Source organism: Tachysurus fulvidraco, chromosome 2 (assembly GCF_022655615.1).
Source record: "Tachysurus fulvidraco isolate hzauxx_2018 chromosome 2, HZAU_PFXX_2.0, whole genome shotgun sequence".
Classification (NCBI taxonomy): domain Eukaryota; kingdom Metazoa; phylum Chordata; class Actinopteri; order Siluriformes; family Bagridae; genus Tachysurus; species Tachysurus fulvidraco.
Window position 1 is genome coordinate 14,560,468 of NC_062519.1, and position 19,222 is coordinate 14,579,689.

Sequence of the window (19,222 nt, forward strand, 5' to 3'; positions counted from 1 at the left end):
TTTTTCTCCTCAATTCAAACACAGACTGCATGGTAGCAGGCAGCATTTGACTGATACCTGCACAGGGCTATTTCTCTGAATCGATCTGTATCTTATTTCCCTCATGTTGGAAGAAGCAGATTTGTGAGTGTGCACCAGGCTTCTATAAAGCCCCGCATTTGTTTGTCCTCGTCAGACTCAGCCATGGGGAACAGATGCATTTGTTTTCTCCGGGAAAGTCATTTTGCAGAGATGTCGTCTGAAAGAGCACGTCTCCATTAAAGATAAAAAAGGCGTGTGAGATATTTATGCGTCATTTAATTTGGCATATTTGTCACCATAGGGAGGTTTTAAGAGCAATGTCGGGTGTAAAGCACTCCAACACCTCAGCTGTCGCACTCGTCCCAGTACTAAGCCTCAATTTCCCTTTTTATGTGTCTTTGACTGCATCTCTGATATTTTCATATTTCCTGTTCTCCACCCATCATATTTATTTCTATGTTAAACTAGTTACAATTCTATAGGTTGTAATTTAAGGGAAGTGTTGCTATTTAGCCCCTAGTTGCGAATGAATGTGTGCACAGTGCCCTCACACTCAGTGTTCCCAGCTTACAGACTGCTAATGAAATTTGAATTTCACTTGTTCTGGTGAGTATGTCGCATATCCAATGGCACATGACTGAAAGGGCTGAGAGTTTATGATATCAAAGGAAATAGCAAAAGGTTTTTTGAGTCTTCAAGGTGATGCTATATGCATTCTGCTAAAGGACACCAGAGATGTGCAAGATAGCCATGGCACTAGGCAGAGGCTTTTTAACAAATGTTCTCTTCCTACCAAAAAGCAAGTTTATCACCTTGGAAAAAAATTGCACGTGCACATTTAATCTCCAAATCTGTCCATCACCCTTTCTTTTGTGTGTGTCTCTTTCTTATACACAGGGTCTCCTCCTGCGACAGGAACAGGCACTCTGCAGATCTATCTGATAGATGTAAATGATAATGTACCAGTGCTGGTGCCCAGAGAGGCCCAGTTGTGTGAGAGGTCACGACCCAGCTCCAGGATCAACATCACAGCCTCGGATGCTGATTCTGAGCCCAATGCCGGGCCATATGTCTTCGAGCTGCCCTCGTTCCCGCCCTCTGTTCGCCGCAACTGGACCGTCTCACGTCTGAATGGTGAGACGCTTGGTCTACTACCAAAAATTTGAATCAAAATGTACTTTAAATCTCATTTACGGTACCATACTATTCCTTACCTTCTAATTAATAAAGTAATCACAGGTAAAAAGATACATAATGCAGGTATAAAAGAATTAACTTAGACGATACAGATTCAGTAACAATTTAAATGCAAGTTTAGAAACACATGGTACAGAATGAAAAGATCATGGTGTTCAATATAATACACCCCAATTGTACACCATTTGAAATATATTCAGTATATCTATACTGATATATCTCTATACTGTGCTGAAATCATGTGAGAACAAAAGGCTCTACTAACTAGGCTCTAGTTCCGTGCATTAGCTGGATTTGTGGTAGTGTAATAAACAGCTTGGCTAATTTACTTGGATTTTAGCCTGTTTTAAATCGTATAGCTTATGGCTTCTATTTAGTAATATTTAGTAATACATGTCAATAGCATTACATAATAAAACATAGCAAGGGTAAACACCACAAACACAATTGGTGACCAATAAGTGTTCCATTATTAAATTACTAAAAGGAAAAGCCAAGTGATTATCAATCCAGCTACCTATTAATGTATCTGTTTGTTTGTTCTCCAGGTGAATATGCTCAGCTCAGGCTGAGGATCCCATACCTGGAGGCAGGTGTGTATCGTGTGCCCATCCTGGTATCAGACTCAGGCAACCCTCCCCTAACAAACCGCTCCATCATCAGGGTGAAGGTGTGTCCCTGTGATGAGCATGGAGATTGTACTTCACTTGGAGCAGTGGCATCTGCAAGTCTGGGCACGGGCGCCATCATCGCCATCCTTATCTGTATCATAATCCTGCTCAGTAAGTGGAGGACTGAGTGGATGCATGACAAATAGATCAATAAGACAGTGTAGTAGATGTATCAATATCATGCATGGATGGGTGACAGAGTAGAATATATAACGATTAAAAGGACAGCTTGATAGATGAATGACAGTGGGGTGGATGGACTGATATATGGATAGATGATTGCACTACACCAGCCTTCCTTACATCCAACAATCAGAACGTCCTATGGCAGAATAGGGTGGGTGGATGAAAGGAAGTAAGGATGGATGGATGGATGGATGGATATAATGTCTATAGATGAGTTGAATACATGCAGTGAGGAGTAGATTTTTTTTTTTTTTTTGATAATTAATTTAATAAAAGGGTTGTAAAATGTTGAAACAGTACAATGAACAGCCTGATATAGACGGATGGATGAGTAACTAATTCACTAGACTTGTACTGTATTACTGTTGTCCATGTTATGACAGCCCTGTGTTGCATTGAACAAAACAAAACGAAAAACAAAAATATAGCAAATTAAAAGACACATCGTCCATCAAAAAATGTCAGAACTCTGTTGTTGCTTGTTTGCAGTTTCTAAATACTAAATGTCAAGTCAAAAAGCTTTTATTGCTAATGTGTGTATCCACAGGCATGGTGCTGTTTTTTGTGGTGTGGATGAAGCGGAGAGAAAAGGAGCGACAGACCAAACCGCTTCTTATTGACCCTGAGGATGATGTTAGGGACAACATTTTGAAATATGATGAGGAGGGAGGTGGAGAGGAGGATCAGGTTAGGATCATGTACACGCAACGAAATGATCATGATTACAATTCATATTTAAATTCGTATTTAAATGAAGATCGGTATAAAAAGAACTTGTACAGAAGGTGACAATGTAGGTTTTTTTTTTTAAAGAAAATAACATTAAACTGCTTGAAAATAACATGAAACTGTATTTCTGAATAAATGCTTTCTTTTTATTAACAATGAACACAAATGTTATTGTAATAGAGATCACTGTAAGTATAGACACTCTGGTCTGCTACTTTACATAAACAGTGTGATGTGATCAAAAGAAATGCAGAATCATTGCTTACAGGATTTTAACCATGTTGTAGGACTATGATCTGAGCCAGCTACAGCAGCCTGAGACTCTTGAGCACATCATGAGCAAACCAGGGGGAGTGAGGAGAGTAGATGAGAGGCCAGTCATCCCGGAGTCCCAGTATCCCATACGCCCCAGCATACCTCATCCCGAAGACATTGGAGAGTTTATCACTGATGTAGGTCCAGTTAAGGTGTGATGCAGGTCAAGATCCTTAAAACAGGCCATGGGTTTTTGGATGGATGGATGGATGGATGGATGGATGGATGGATGGAACAATGGATGGATGGAACAATGGATGGATGGTCAGCCTCAGCTAGGATATTCGGTGGAAAGTGCATGACGTTAAAAAAAAAACCTGGAACCCCCAGTGATTCCAGAAACATCCCTGAAGATGTGTCCAGATGTTTGTGCTCATAAACAGATGCTAGTATGGATGGAGGGCAATTTAATGTGGCTAAATCATATTATGGGGTGAAATGTATGTATGTTTGGCAGTAGGATGGATAAATGATTAGATTATGGAGATGGATGGATTGATGGGTTAGGTGGAGTGCTAGGATAGATAAATGATTACATTAAGGGGTAAGTTGAAGGACAGATGTAGCAAAGGATGCTGGGTGGGGCAGGGGTTTGGCACTACCCAAATAAAGTTTTATATTATTACGCAGCATTTTCCAGAGGCTCAGAAATCCCCAAGGCAAAAATCTGATGTTAATGGTGGTGCAGATTTCAAACAAAATTAAAAACAAAAGTATACCTTGTTGTTATACAGGTAGTGTCTGTCCTTCAGGATTTCTGTGCTGCTGATAGATACAATCTTAGCAGAGAGACTTTAGACAGAGAGACAGCAGGCAAAGCGACAGCTAATTTCTAATTTTTCGAGTGATGTCTGATGATAGATGTGTTCATGTCTAATCTGTAAATAAATATTTCGGTAAGAGGATTTAGCTAACGTCGCTTGAAAATCAGCGGCTCAGACTGCTCAAACAGCAGCCAGACAATCTCATCATATTTAGAAAACAATCACAGTGAAGTGGATTATACGATAATATAAGAAGCATGGTGTGAATAGCAATTTCCTATTCTAGTGCCAAGCCATGTTGTAGAATTATCTAATATGTAGCTATACTTTTAAATGATGTCTACTAGCCATAGAGTTATTCATGCCAATATTTTTTACTCTGCAGGGGCTGCGAGCAGCGGATAATGACCCGACGGCTCCCCCATACGATTCTCTGCTCGTGTTTGATTATGAGGGAAGCGGCTCGACAGCCGGCTCAGTCAGCTCGCTCGACTCGTCCAGTTCAGAAGAGCAAGACTACGACTACCTCAACGACTGGGGGCCGCGCTTTAAAAAACTGGCCGACCTCTATGGCGGCGGGGACGACTGAGGGTGGAGCTCCGGGGATAAGAGAGGGGCCAAGGGGAGGAGCCCGCAGGAGCAAGTCAGCATCTCGGTTCGTTTCACAGAAGAGCCATAGGAGCCTGAGCATTCCTGCACAAGACAGTGTAAAACGGCGGGAGTTTTTTTTTTTTTTAAAGGGACCATTGCTGCTTTCTGCAAGTGTGTTTCTCTCTGTCGTTTTTTGTTTTTTTTTGTCCTCTGCGCTGGCAAGTTTTTTGTTGTGAATTTTGCTTTGGCTGTCTGGAGAGTTGCGACAGCCCTGGTACGAGAGACTATGTACTTCATGAGCTCTGATACAGAAAACAAGGTCTGTGCGCTTTTTCCGTCTGTATCATTTCAGCTCTTACGAGAGCAGGACGATTTTATCCACTCTCTCAACTTGAATTTTTTTTTTTGATAAGCACTGTCATTGCTCAAGTGCCTTTTTGTGGTGTTTTTTGTACCAGAGACTCCTCAGGGTCAGCTGCTGTTTTAAGCCCATTTTCATTGCAGCGGTACACTCCCTCGTTCCCTTGGTCCCTCACCTCCATGTTTACTTGTCCTCTATCAATGGTGCAGGAAAAATAAACTTGACCATGGAGATGAAAGACAATTTCCTCTGTTAGCAAACGTGCTAAAAAAAAAAAAAAAAGAAAGAAAATACAAAAAGGGGTACATCTAATTTTTTGGAAACTGACATGTAGGACTTGGTGTCCCCATGTATGAAGATGTATGAAAATGTGGTTGTAATTACAAGACCAAACAATTTAGCGGCTTCGACAGCTAAAGGAGATGAAATGTGACCGCTTTTGTGGACGTTTCTTTTACAACGAACCAAAATCAAAATCTGAAGAAGAAAAAAAAAAAAGAGACAAAATATTATGTAGAATGCCTTTATGCTCAGACACTTGCCTGCCTTGTTTTTGCGCTGCTTTCTAATTCGTCCCAGTCCGAGCAGGCAAGCAGTCAGACTGAGACTTCCGGTTAAAGTGGCGTCTGTGCTTAAAGGACTGCATCACGGGAGGAGCATTTTATTCATCTTGAAATTTCCCCTTGTCAAGGTTTTTCGGTTGCTGGAATTGTACATGCATGATTTCTCTCAAGAGCGGCATCTCTAATCAGCCGCACATGTTCCTTGTGGTCAGAATGTGAAAAGTAGTTGGCAAAGAACATATGATATACAGAACAAGTATAACCTGTATAGTTAAAAAAAATGACTTGAAGAAATGCTGTAAATACATATTTTTTGGAATTATTACCCGAACATTTGCTGCTCTCGAGGTCCTTGCGGGGCTAAATGAGAAATTTTTTTGCCCTTGTGGTTTTATGTCATTGTGTGCGTGTGTGTGCGCGGCTTCACGTTTGCGGTTTTGCTCTTCACAGTCTACATTCTCTTCTGCCGTGTTTTTTATAATGTTACTTACTAGTTTCAATTTTAGTTCTTTTGTTCTTTCTATATGAGCAGCATTTCTAATCACACCTGCTTCTAATGTTGTGTGCTTGAGTTACTTGCCCATCCACCTAAACCATTACTGGATTTGTGCTTTAGAAAATAAAAACGTCTTTTATTCAAAAAAAAAAAAAAAAAAATTGTTGCTGCCTAGTGTTGTACTCTACAAATAATGTCCTTCTTGTCTTTGCCATTATTTAAGTATGACCTGAAATGCTAGAGTTTCTAGTTTTGGCCAATAGAAATTAATGGTGATACGCCAATAATTCTTGTCATCTTCAGACTCAGCCATTTTCACAGATGATTTTCTGAGCAGCATAATCAAAAAACTTTAATTACCAGTGTGTAGTTCACACCTGTGAGTTTGCCAGATGTTTCATGTCATGGGGTCACCAGCATCCAGACCACTGCCTCTAAACATGAGCATTTTCCTTTAAACCTGAAAAAAAATGGAGACAGGATATGTGGACTGAAGATGATGATTGTATATTCTTTTATGGAACAGAAAGCTTAAGCAAGCAAGCACTAAAAACATCTTATACGAGTCTCGTACATTGCTAATGGTCCGTGGACCTTTAGGTCTTTCAGTTTTCGTTTCAGAAAGAGATTTTAAAACATGAACAACATTTCATCATTTCAAATCATCTCTTAATAATCAAAAACAAACAATGCAAAAACATGCCATTTTCCTGTTTCATCTTTTCTGCATTAAAATAAAGAAAATTGCAAGAGAACAAAACAGAACAATTTTTCTACACATTATGCTGATTATACACACACACACACACACACACACACACACAAAAAAAACAATACCAGAAATTGACGCCCACAAACACACAGCCATTTTACTCAGGCACCACTTAGACACACTAAACCAGCTTAGCCTGAGACCAGTTACGCTAATGTCATTTTAAATATGGCACATAAGGTCTGTCAACTTGATTTATGTTAGAGTACATGAGGAAACATTGGGGTTTTCCTCTAGGAATGGAAGATTTTTTTGCAGAGCAAGGCTTGAGGTTATATGTTAAAATTCAACTCTAGTTACCTCACTACTTATCTAAGCTATATACATTACACATCATCTCACTGTTATACTGTTTCATAATTACAGTAAATCCAACTTGGTGTGAATGAACCATCAAATCCTTTACCATGACAGCAGAGGCACATCTGGTGAGTCACCTACAGCCATACAACTGGTATATTGAAGCAGTATGTAAAATGTAGATACAATAGATTAAATACATAATCAGATAAACTAACTATTGACACTAGAGAGTAATTCTAACATCTCAACTCGGAAAGCTTTCCGACCTCAAGGTCCAAAAGTGAGTTGGAGTGAGTGAGGACTCGGGTTTAATTCAGCGAAAAAATGTATTTTTTTCTTGTGGAAAACCTCATATGTTTACATGTTGTATCAACTTTTTGTATCATATCCATAACATTAAAATTCACACATTTTTATGTTTAGTTTACTTGTGATTTTCTTTTCTCAGAGATGCAGCACAAGGCTAATCAGTCCAAACAAACATATTTTGATACTGTTCGCCAACAGTTAATTGTTCGGACAACTTAATATAGATTTGAAATACAAAATCGAGGTCAAGACATTTTAACTCATTTTTAATAATTCCATATCCTCACTGTTAATCTAACCAAGCATGTATCTCCTACACTTAGGACTCACTTTAAGTAAAAGAAGCTCACAATTTGTCCATTTAAAATGTTGTTAAGGTAAGTAGTGTCTTCAGTGTCATGGAATTTACAGGCAAGATAAGAATAATAATTTAATGATTGTTTGTGCCAATTGCTATTCTGAAGTGTATTTACATCCAAATCTAGTGTGAATTTTAGTGTGACATTTGCATTGTGGTTGCATCAGACTACCAGACAGCTGCACTAGACTTAATAAGTAAATGGATTTAAGTTCAAACTCAGAATCTTATGTAATCATCTGTTGTCTAAAAAAAAAACCCAACTCTGACTGTGTACTACACATACGTTGGATTTGAAGCTAGAAGGCACTCAGACTGCTTTAATGCTAATTTATGTTTTGGCTGTTGATGAGAACAGATGGATGGTTATTAGAGACTTCAAAATAATGGCTTTGCTAATAGATTTCCAGGGATGTTTAACAAAAGTTTCCATGCTATCTTTGTCATTGGGTCACCAGGGAACACTGTGAAACTTGGGATGGCCACAGAAGACAGATTTCGCTGTGGGGAGGAACAATGTCAAGTGGGAGCTGTTGGTGGATCAGTGGAAAGTGATGATGCACCACTGCACTTCAAATTGGGCCTTATGAAACAATTTGTCTCGGCTTTAGAAAAGGAGTCGGCAACCTTCAAGTACCTTCAAGACTGTCCTGAGCTGTCTGAGGCAAAAGTTAAAGCCAGTGTCCTAGTTGGAACAGAGATAAAGATCAGGTATTGCAAAGAATTCCCAAGAAAGCTCACTAGGAAAGAGAAAGCAGCTTGGAACAGCTTTGTCGCTTTGGCTGTGACTTTCTGGGCCATAACAAAGCCGAAAACTATATGGAGCCGATTTAGACTCTGGTGAAGGTCTACAGCACAGTGGACTGTAGAACATCTCTAAAAGTCCATAGGAGGACATGGGAATGAACTCAATAAAGCCAGAGCTTTTCTACCAGGGTATAGTAGACTTTAAACGCTGTTAAAATGACAGGGCGAAAGATTACTTTTGGGAACGGCTTTAAGTTTAGTATAAACACATGTTCATTTCGATTCATATGACTTTATGTGAATAAAATGATGCAAATTTGTTTTTTTATTGAAAATAAGAAGCCTGGTCACAAAGGCAAAGTTTGACGGAGTTCATTTCTTATTTTTATACCTTTGAGGTATACGATATTAGAAAATAACACTTAACGTTATACCCGAGTGTCCGGACGTTGCCTGGTCCATTTTTTCTACCAAGAAACCATGCGAGTGTAATCGGTTGCACTCAGCTGACGTATATATTGTTACTGTCCAAAGATAACGGGAAAGAAAATATACAGTATACGCTCACTGCCTTCAATTAACATAAAAACTTCATAACGCACCGCCTACAGCCAGACGCACTTAAAACCTACAGAGGGAAAAGAAGCACTCCAGCCACCCACTCATTCCACTGGTGACACATCTTTAACCCATTGCTGTGGAATGTTTCATGACTCTCACCCCCCCATAATTAAAATGAGCTGAGAGACGGGCTGCATGACCCGAACACATGAAGGCACACTTCTCTCTGTGCGCATTCGTCATCATTAAAACAGCAGGTCTGCCAGCCACGATAAAAGCCCTGTAGAGGAACTGTAGGCTGCAGACTAGAATAATGAAAAAAATCGAAGAGGAAGGAAAACGTTTCCCTGGTTTAAAAGCAGGAAGGATCTGAACACCATATTTTTATTTTGCAAATTCTGCAGTGTTCATTTTGTTGTTGAGAAACAAGGTCAATGATGAAAACTAAAAATTATTTGTCTTTCCCTACAAAACATACACCAAACTAGTCCGTGAAATTAATTCTAGCTAATTGGACATACCTTTCTCTTCATCTGAGCACACTTTCTCTACAAGGTCAGTCGAAAAAAAGAATAAATTGCACTTGGCTGTGAACGGTGAGAGGACAAGACGCTGCTAGATAGAGGGGCAAACGCTGAAGATATTTAGCATTTAGTAATCTGCAATGACAAGTCACTAAATCTAATTTCATCTAATTTAAGATTACATAATGTATAATATATTTACCCATATAGTTAATCATATTTATGAAGCTATGCAGAAAAGGATGAATGTTACAGACACAAAGTCATAGTCACTTTTACTGTAGACTAATCGCATCAGCGGAGGAGAAGCTCTTAGTAAGGCGTATTTGTAAAGCAGTCTGCTGTTCCATTTAAAAAGAACATATTAGGAACATTTAAGTGTACTAAACTTTCTGTAGAAAACTCAGATATATTATATATATAAAAACTCATTTCTGAGTGGTCAAAAGTTGTTAATTAATTTTATATCACAGCAGCTGCAGTCCCGGCTACAAGGCGATTCGTTCTTGTTTCTATAGCAACGACTCATTTACAGGGACATGTATTATGGACACACCTCATAATCAAAGTCTGATAATATCATTTTGATATGATAGAATGTGCTGTTTAACAGGAGGAATTTTCTTACATAAAATATTTCTCCAGTGTCAAAGCTTTGAAACAGGAGTAAAATTAAAACTTTAACTAGGTTTTCCACCATGGAAAATTCTTCAGGATGAAGGATTTGGTCTTTTTGACCACTAGAACATATTAGCTTATTAGCTGCTGTAACTGTAATAGACTCAGCCTTAAAACTGTAAGGTAGATAAAATTTTGTATTTTATGAAAGTATCTATGATAAATCTGTGGATAAAATAATGAATAATCTCTGTGTGTGTGTCCAAAAGTACAGGTTTTTTTTTTTCTGTTCACTGTCAAAACCTTCGTTTTGCTTCCTTTGAAAATGATTTACTAGAGTAATACCTGGGATAGAGTCCGGTTTCAACACTGCTCTCTCTGGTGTTGAACTAACAGAGGACCATCAACTATGAGAACATGCTGTGAGACAGCTTCTCTGCTTTCCAGCCAATCAATTATTTCTCTGTTTAATTCTGTGCTTTATGTGGAGAAACAGGGAGGGACCAACGTGCAGCCTGTTCGTCAGTGCGGTTTGTATGAGAGAAGACGAGCAGTAAAAATGACATTATTTCTTATCCACATTAGAACAAGGAACAAAAGCTGAAAAGAAGTGACGGTGTGATGTAGAAATAGTACTTTCAAAGGTCATTTGTGATCACAATCAGTTTCGCTCTAAGAGGCTTCTCAGCATCCGCTGGTGCGAACGGCATTACGGCTGCTGATGGCCTGCTCTTTTTAAATAAGTGCTTAATGCATGGCCGGTGGCCAGCAGTGTGCAGGGTATAAAGTTTGCCTTTTCAGCCGTGCGGGCCATGCTCTTTTCATTTCCCCCTAAATTACGCACCAAATCTCTGTGCCCATCAGGCGGAACAATCTAATTTGAGACTGACTGTGTGTGTATGTAAGAGAGAGTGTGGGCATAATTGAATGTTTGCAGTTCAGTGCTGATAAAGTCAGCGTGCTGACGCAGCCTGCGTTTGTTGGTGCTGGGCCCGGCTTTGCTGACTGAGCATCGTACGCAGGCCATCTTGAGCTTTTTGTTGGCTATTTTTGGCGGGTATAAAAAAAAAACTCATTTGCATTTACGCTGATATTTCAGTATTACAAAATACCACATTAGCATGCGCTTTAAAACTTAAACCAACAGGAACACAATCCATATAATAAATAGATTTTAGGCTCATGGGAAAATATGTTAGAAACGGAAAGACAACTGGGACATTTCACTGGGACGGTGTTTGCTGTACAAGCTGCCTATAATCCATCACAAATCAATACAAAAGATAAATTTGCCTTTAAGGTGAGTTGCAGCCTAGACATTTTTTTATAACCTGTATGTGAATGTCTACAAATGATTTAACAGCTTTTACTAAATCACTGCCTATTTACAGGCCACTTTAATAAGTCACTAATATTAGCTTCTGTAAGATTACCCTAAGACACAAACCATCATGCGACCGTGCTCAAATCTGTAGTATCTCCAGTGAGAAAGTTCATCAGCCTCTCTGTTGCTTTCGCATCGTTTCTTGCACGTATCAGCAGAAAGCCTATTTCTGATGACATCATCTTGCTGCTGTCAACATTTTTTTTTAATGTAGCGCTGAGTTTGTTTGTCTTAGCGTGACAGATTTAACTTAATCCCAAGTGTTTCGTTAGTCTTGGAATGCAAGACCTTAATGCAGAACTGGAAAAGTTACATCTGCTGAATTGACGCAAGCTACATTTATTAGCAGTTGAGGCCAATCAGCTGTTCCCTGAACAGACTTTAGAGCGCATGCAATCCAATATGGTGATATGCAAACAAACTGAACCAATCATGTTTATCACCTGATGAATTGATGGACAGCGTTTGATCAAATTTCAGACCAAATATCAGAGCACTTGTGTGTTTAATGTTTACTGGTCAAATGAAGACCAGTTTAAATCTATATTATACAAAGAAGTTCTTGAGCTCTGATAATAATCAGAATTATTTCATTTATCTTTAGCAGCTGCTTGTGTAGGTCAGGACTACGGTGGATTCAAATCCCATCCGAAGAAGACTGGGGACAAAGTGGGATCCTGGTTGGGACTTCAGAGCTTCGCAAGGGACCATGTACACACATTCAGACCTAGAAGTAATTTGGTGTAGACAATCTGATTGTCAGTATGTGTCTGGGATGTGAGAAGAAACAGGAAAACCTGAAGGAAACACCTGAAGAAACAACCTGAAGGAAAAAACTGGAAGGTTCAATGCAAATGTACATCAAAAATCTGAAAAGGAGAAAAAACTGCCGATCTCTTGGAATTTCACACAGAACAGTCTCTAGAGTTTAGAACGGTGTTTAACAACCAGTAAAATGCAGTTCTGTCAAGCTAGCAGGAAAGCTGTGGTAACAGTTACCGTGCTGAGCAGAAAAGGACATCAGAACACAAAACTGATCAAGGCTTCAGGCAGATTGGCTTGAAGACAACTCAGGGGTCAGTTCCTGTCAGCCAAGGACAGACATCTGAGGCTACACTGGACACAAGCTCAACAAAAGACTGGCCAAAGACTGAAAAGTGTACTAGCTTTTCCCCCCATTACTGGAAAAGGAATCTGCTAAGCCAATAACACAGTGTCCCTTTTTCTAAACAAACTCAGAGGCTGCAACCCTGTCACCATGGAGTATAAACACATTGATTGGCACAGCCATGCTTTCCTCATTAGTCAAAAATAATTGACAGGACATACACACAACCTGGTACCATTACGCATCTTTACAAACAAGCTTGCATCAATTACTGACAGAGGCGATGCAGGATCGACTCATTTACTGCTCGTGCTTTTGATCTCACGCGTACATGTCGAGGCAGCATTTTCTCCATTTGAAGCATGGATGAGTCTAAAACGAATAGCAGACTGTAATTCATCTTCTGTGTGCGTTCGGTCTGTTAATGGCCCCTTTCTCACAGAAAGCAGGACATTCCATTAAACCAAAATAACAACCACAAGGTACAAAGTGTATTTTGCAGACACATTGCGTGTGATTACACCTTTTCCATCGTTACGGTTTTGAAACCTTGGCCAGTTTGCTGCCAGTTTGCAGCTCTCTCCTGCACACGGTAGCGTGATTGGCATAAGAAAGACAGCATCTAGAACTCAATCGTGCAATTTCGGTTACTCTCATCAATTAAATCAACACCCCGAGCCGAGCGGAAAACCGCATGATTACTTGATTTGTTTATCTGCAATGTATGTTTGGTGAAACTGTGCTCCAAAATTCATGTTTAGTCTCAAGTTAAAAGAAAAAGATGATTTCTTCACAGCATGACTCTTTCTTTTGGCTGTCATCCACCTAAGCAGAATGTGGTTGTTAGCACAACATCTGAGAGACAAAAATTCAATATTTGCCTCTGTGTCTTGGCTTGTAACACAACCAAAAATCTGTTCCACTCCTGTGAAAACTTCTTCATGGGTCCACTGCTCTGTTATACAGATAATTCACTGGCATGCTTCATTAATGTTTATGAAGTAAAGGAAATTAGAATATTGCAAACTGCACATCAATGAGAAAAGATCATACGGATCATTTCTGGAGGAGACGTCATATGCAGTGATGCCAAGTCTTTATAGCGGAAAGCAGAAAAAGCATGAAATCGCTAGACATCAGCAGATGACGTCACACGCTAATAAGCAAATGCACTAAACTCTTAGAATAATTTGTGTATCAATGTGTAAATAGGTTTTTTTTTTCTTTAGTCATCTTTAATGAGCACCACAAAAAATGTATGTATTTATAAAAAAGAGTAAAACAGTTGGACTATAAGCATATTTACATTAGAGTCAGAGTACAGATTTAGGTATTTAAATTAGAAACAGAGTCAAACTACAGTCCCCTCTAAAAGTATTGGAACAGCGAGGCCAATTCCTTTGTTTTCAGACACTTATAGACATTTGCGTTTGAGACCAGAGGACATGAGTATTACAGAACTAGCTCCGAATTACAGATTTCCTGATATTTACATCAAGATGTGTTAAACATAACACTGTTTGTTTGAATCCAACATCACCAACAACATCCATAGGCAGGGGTGAAGAAGAAGAAGAAGAAGAAGAAGAAGAAGAAGAAGAAGAAATCATCATCATGCACCACAAGATGCAATCCAGTCCACAAGATAAAAACACCTCGGTAGTAAGAACCAGAAAGCCAGGCTGGAAGAGGGAAAGAAATACAGAGCCAAAGAACTAAAATTACCATCATCCAAAGTGATAAAAAGGCCAAGTGTTGATAATGTTCTATTAATAACAGTCAAGCTATTTACATATTAACAAAACAGTGCCTTACGATCTACTTGCTTACAAGGAAAACTATTTTGACAAAACTCAGACTATTATGTAATTGCAGTAGGGAGTCAAGAAAACGTTATTTATTGGACTATTGGGAACCTGACATCTGCATGCAGTTGCACATAAAATACACCAGACAAACATGCCATATGGTACCGCACAGCAGTAAAACACTTACGGAAACAAAATCACTACGGAATCTAAATAACACCGTCATAATCTCCACTTCACTTGTGCTTACTATGTGACACATTCTCTGTGAACAACATTAATATCACACAGTGTAAAGACTTAATTATAGACTACATAACAATGGAAAAACTCTCTGCCTCAAACAAAAAAAAAATTTTAAAAAACCTATCAACTTCAACTCTATTTGTACTCCATTCATCACCTACACACACAAGGGAATCACTCTGTAGTAGCAGTACAATATAATCCCTACAGACAAACACAAAAACACAAAATTCCAGAACACATATCTCAGGAATAATACTGTCTTATATATGCAAGAGAGAGCGCAATGTAAGTAATGCTAATGTACACGATTTTTACTTGAGTGATCGAGGAGTAGAGGTGTATGAGCTCGAGTTTTATTTGTCAGTAAATATATCAGTTTATGTGTCAGTACAATCCAGTTTCTCAATGGTTAAGACAGAACCATTAACAAATGTGCAAAGAAACAACTTTTTTTTTTCTAGAAGCTGGATATTAGTAAAAACAATGGAACAAATTATCATGTTTGGCATAAAGTTCTTTACTTCTCTGGCCTTCCTTTCTCATTAAAGTGGGGAAAAATTTATTTACTAGGATAGAAATACCAAGACAGATATACATACAGTAGCTCTAGGAAAATAGTCGTTAACACCAGATTTATAAATCAGTAGTCCACAAGAAGGATCAACCAAGAAGTATACAAACTAAACAGTGCTGCTTTTTATTTGAGTTAAACAGTGCTGCTTTTTATCTGTAGTTTCTTCCTGGCCATTTTTGGTCAGTAAAGTGTGGTGAAAGTGTACTTATTGGGTAAAATAAACACACGGATATAGATTAAAAAATACTCAAATACCAGATTCTTTACACGAACAGTCCACAAGAGGGCGCACCGAACACGTCACATTATGAGGACAAACCTGCAACTTTTCCAACTACAGATTTTCCATCTACGGTTTAAATCCAGACCATAATTGTCAGTCAAGAGGGGTGAAAGTGTACTTTTTTCGGGTGGAATAAGCACATTGTGTATATGGTAGTTTCCACTAGGGAAATATTCAAACGGCAGATTTTTAAAGAGCCCACAAGGGGGCGCATGCATATGTATGATGCATGATATGGTCCTGCAATGATCAACCTGATTTTGTAAAAGTCCTTTAAGTAATTAATTTAAGCTATTAATATCATAAATAACACATGCTGTACATACTGATAAGCATACTATAAGAGATAACTACTACATGCAATAGAGCAGATATGCCAAAATATGTTCACTTACTCTGAAAACATTTTTAAAAAAGCACAAATACTGACCAGGGTTGACTGACAGCGTGATCCACCAACCACAGCTTAGATATTTTAAGTCCTGCCTTTCTTTCATCAATTTAATATTCATTCACCTGTTTATTTATTTTACAGGGATTAAGTAGAGAAAGCATGCAACATTGTTATCCTGAAAGTATCCCAAAATATGGTTTACTTCCTTCTGAACCTTGATAAAGCATTGTTTTAATGAAAAGTTACAAACTGCATCTTCCAGGTGAAACAGATCAAGGTGAGTATCAGCTAAGACAAGACAGACCTTATGACTCTTATGAACAGAAGTTAGTGCAGCTCAAACTAAGAGATGTTCATTGTATCAGACTCACCTCCAAACACGCAGTATTTACCACTCACACAAACTCGTTATTAACCAGCCCAGCTTACATGCTAGTACACTTCACCTCACCTGGACGCCACTGGACCCTGAAACCTTGACGCTTTTGCGTCATGCGCGTTCACGTTGAGCGCGCGTACAACCACAGACTTCATTCAGTACATTATTTTAAAGAATCTAGAGAAATAAAGCTTTAACATATTAGCTTCTACAGAGAGAAAATTCATTAAAAAACACCGAAAATAAATGTATTGGCACAACTTAATGGGCATAAACCTCAAAGAACATGACACATGTCTGTACATATGTTTACATATATACCTATATAGATTACATGCTGTACATATGTTTACATATATATCTATATATTACATGCTGTACATATGCTACATATTTATCTGCACTTGTCTATTTGCACTTCTGCTAAATGCTAAACTGCATTTCGTTGCTTTGTTCCTGTACTATACAATAACAATACATTTCTATCCTATCTATCTATCTATCTATCTATCTATCTATTAAAATTGGCTAATACTTTTATATAATATCAAGAATGATAAACAAATGAGATCCTTTCTTTACTTTAAACATCAATAGTGATGCACTGGAATCATAACACACACTGCAAACATGTTTTGTGTTTCAAGTTCTCTGTATCTATAGCCAACAGATGGAAAGAGATTCTGAGGCTGTCCCGCATACAGCCGCTAGATGGCGCCAACAGCTCGTTCAGTGTCGGATACAATCGAAGAAAATCCAGACAATTTTTTGGGAAATGAAATGTGTAATCCATCAGAAATAGCTATCAGTTATCAGTATGATATCCATTAAGGCAGCATTATGAACTGTATAAATCCTGAAATCGCGAAATAGTCTTAAACAAATACTAATTTCAAAGACATTTTCATGCATGGCTCGCCAAAAACAGCACTGTGTGAGCTAGTGGCGCTATCTAGCGGCTGTGTGCGGTATCACTCATAATATAATCACCACTCAGCTTTGTACTAATAATACGTTTTCTGAATCAGTATTGAGTAATTATAATAGTTTGTATAATGCGATCGTTTCAGAAAAATATATAGTTTCACATTTTAATTCTGACTGCATTTCTACACATTTTCTCACCACCATTAAAGAGACTTAGTTTCATACAACAACGAGAGATCATTCATACAGCCAAGTGAAGGGATTATTGGGTCTTGCAAACAGAACAAAAGAATGCTTGATAAGATCTGATGCTGATGCAGTAAGGTCCCTGTACTGGAACACTATCTGTATAATTATATATTTTGTATTGCCGTCAGCATCCGTGAATTTTTCCACTTTTTGTAATATTTTATTAGTAGATGAGTCTTAAAGTTGTTTTTGAGACGAATCTAAAATCATACAGCCGCTATTAGAAAGTAATACAATATACAGAAAATGCTGGAAAACCAAAGAATGTGCCGAACCTGGAGGATTTTTTTTTTTGAAGAACAAACTCAGGAAAAACAGTGAACTCAAAATATCACAAAACATGAATACAATCATTGATCATCGAGATTAACGTCACATTATCTGTTAAAAGATTATATAATATAGTCTGTCTCTCTATTCTACCTTCCACACATCCCTCAGAGCAAACCCTGAACTCTGCAAACCAACATCTAGCAGGACACAGTACTAACTCACATGGATTCTTACCTGGATGATCAGCGACTGTATTCATGTTTTGTGATAGGTGTTCTAATTTGTGTGATATATGACAGGGCAGTGGGAATGTCAGTGTCTGTTATGAGGAAGCATCAGTTAGGTGCTTCCAGACCAGCAAAGGTCTCTGTGATCACTGGGTATGTGGAGGCTGAAACTAGAGTCTGTGCTCCTGCAGGGTTTGTGGTTCTTTCATTGGACTGAGCTGCATCTCCTTTTTGCTTTATGCTTGTGACTCCCACCACTTTTTAAGAAGAGCAACATGAGGAAAAGGAAAAACTTTTCAGGGTAAGAGGACTGATCTTTCTGTGGTAGTTGTTGGTTTTCCTGTTCCAGGTGTGAATGTAGTGAAGTTGAGTTCAGGGCTGGAATTGTAATTTTATTATCCATATTCAGTTACAGAAAGTTTACACTTTTTGTAACACATTTCACTGAGGTGTGAATCACAATCTGCACAGTCAACCTATATAAAATCTGAAGAGCTCTAAAAAAATAATTTAAGACATTTGTACAATCTTTATTTGTACCTTTATTTGTACAATTATTTATTGATTTAATTAAATAAACTAACTTTTATCATAGGTAAGGGTTACACTGTGTTTGTTTGTGTAAACCTATGATGATGTCACCCATTTCTCCATTCATGTTGCAGGTGGATGCATTATCAAGTAAAGATCTTAGCTGTTGATCGATGTGTCACTCACTTGAACGTCTACTACTGATCATTGTTCTGGGATGCCTGTGGATTGTGTCCTGTTTGGTTGGTGTGTTCAGTGTGAAACATTGTCTTCACTCAAAGATTCATTGCAAGAGCTTGTAAGAGCTTGTGGGTTTGAATCTGTTTTGAAACCGACTGTATGAGGCACAAAGGTGGGATGAGGGGCAAATAGTTTGGGAAATAGTTTGAAGATTAAGTTTGATTTTAAAAACTCCAGAAACAGTGTAGCTGCTCAGTTTTTGTTCTATGGAGTCAAAATCCAACAACCAATGAGATTTAGCATTTCATGAAACAATTAATAAATCCACTATATATTTTAGCTATAACTGTTGTAGAAAACATTTTTTTTAACTGTTGAGGTCAATTTTTAAAAGATAAGCCCCCCAAAAAAAGAAAGCTCTTGTGAAGGACTTGGTGGTGCAGTGGTAAAATCCTCACCTCTCATGTGGAATGGCCTGGGTTCAAGACTCACACTGGGTGTGTGCGCCTGTTGATAGGAGTGGTTAGGTGATTGTGATCGTGATCGTGATTGAGGTTGAGTGTGGAGGAG

The 19,222-nt window shown here is 38.4% G+C and overlaps 1 protein-coding gene and 2 long non-coding RNA genes across 4 annotated transcripts in view; 2 read left to right on the top strand and 1 right to left on the bottom strand.

Moving 5' to 3' along the window:
* cdh4 (cadherin 4, type 1, R-cadherin (retinal)) overlaps positions 1–7,378 on the top strand; it is a 379,372-nt gene extending 371,994 nt beyond the window's left edge. Inside the window, exons 16-20 of one of the 2 annotated variants that reach the window (XM_047810282.1) lie at positions 919–1,155; positions 1,767–2,000; positions 2,623–2,762; positions 3,092–3,256; positions 4,269–7,378. In XM_047810282.1, the coding sequence (XP_047666238.1) occupies positions 919–1,155; positions 1,767–2,000; positions 2,623–2,762; positions 3,092–3,256; positions 4,269–4,472 (980 nt within the window). In that variant the 3' untranslated portion in view covers positions 4,473–7,378. The remainder of the gene's footprint in view (positions 1–918; positions 1,156–1,766; positions 2,001–2,622; positions 2,763–3,091; positions 3,257–4,268) is intronic. The other variant, XM_027176421.2, reaches the window with a different exon arrangement.
* On the bottom strand, positions 3,256–16,392 carry LOC113661896. The gene is made up of 3 exons (XR_003445126.2): positions 16,258–16,392; positions 6,255–6,354; positions 3,256–3,394 (listed from the first exon to the last, which is right to left on the bottom strand). It is a non-coding gene; the product is annotated as an uncharacterized LOC113661896 (long non-coding RNA).
* On the top strand, positions 15,924–18,930 carry LOC113661897. Its single transcript, XR_003445129.2, has 3 exons — positions 15,924–16,163; positions 18,133–18,242; positions 18,607–18,930. It is a non-coding gene; the product is annotated as an uncharacterized LOC113661897 (long non-coding RNA).
* Positions 18,931–19,222: the final 292 nt, after the last annotated feature.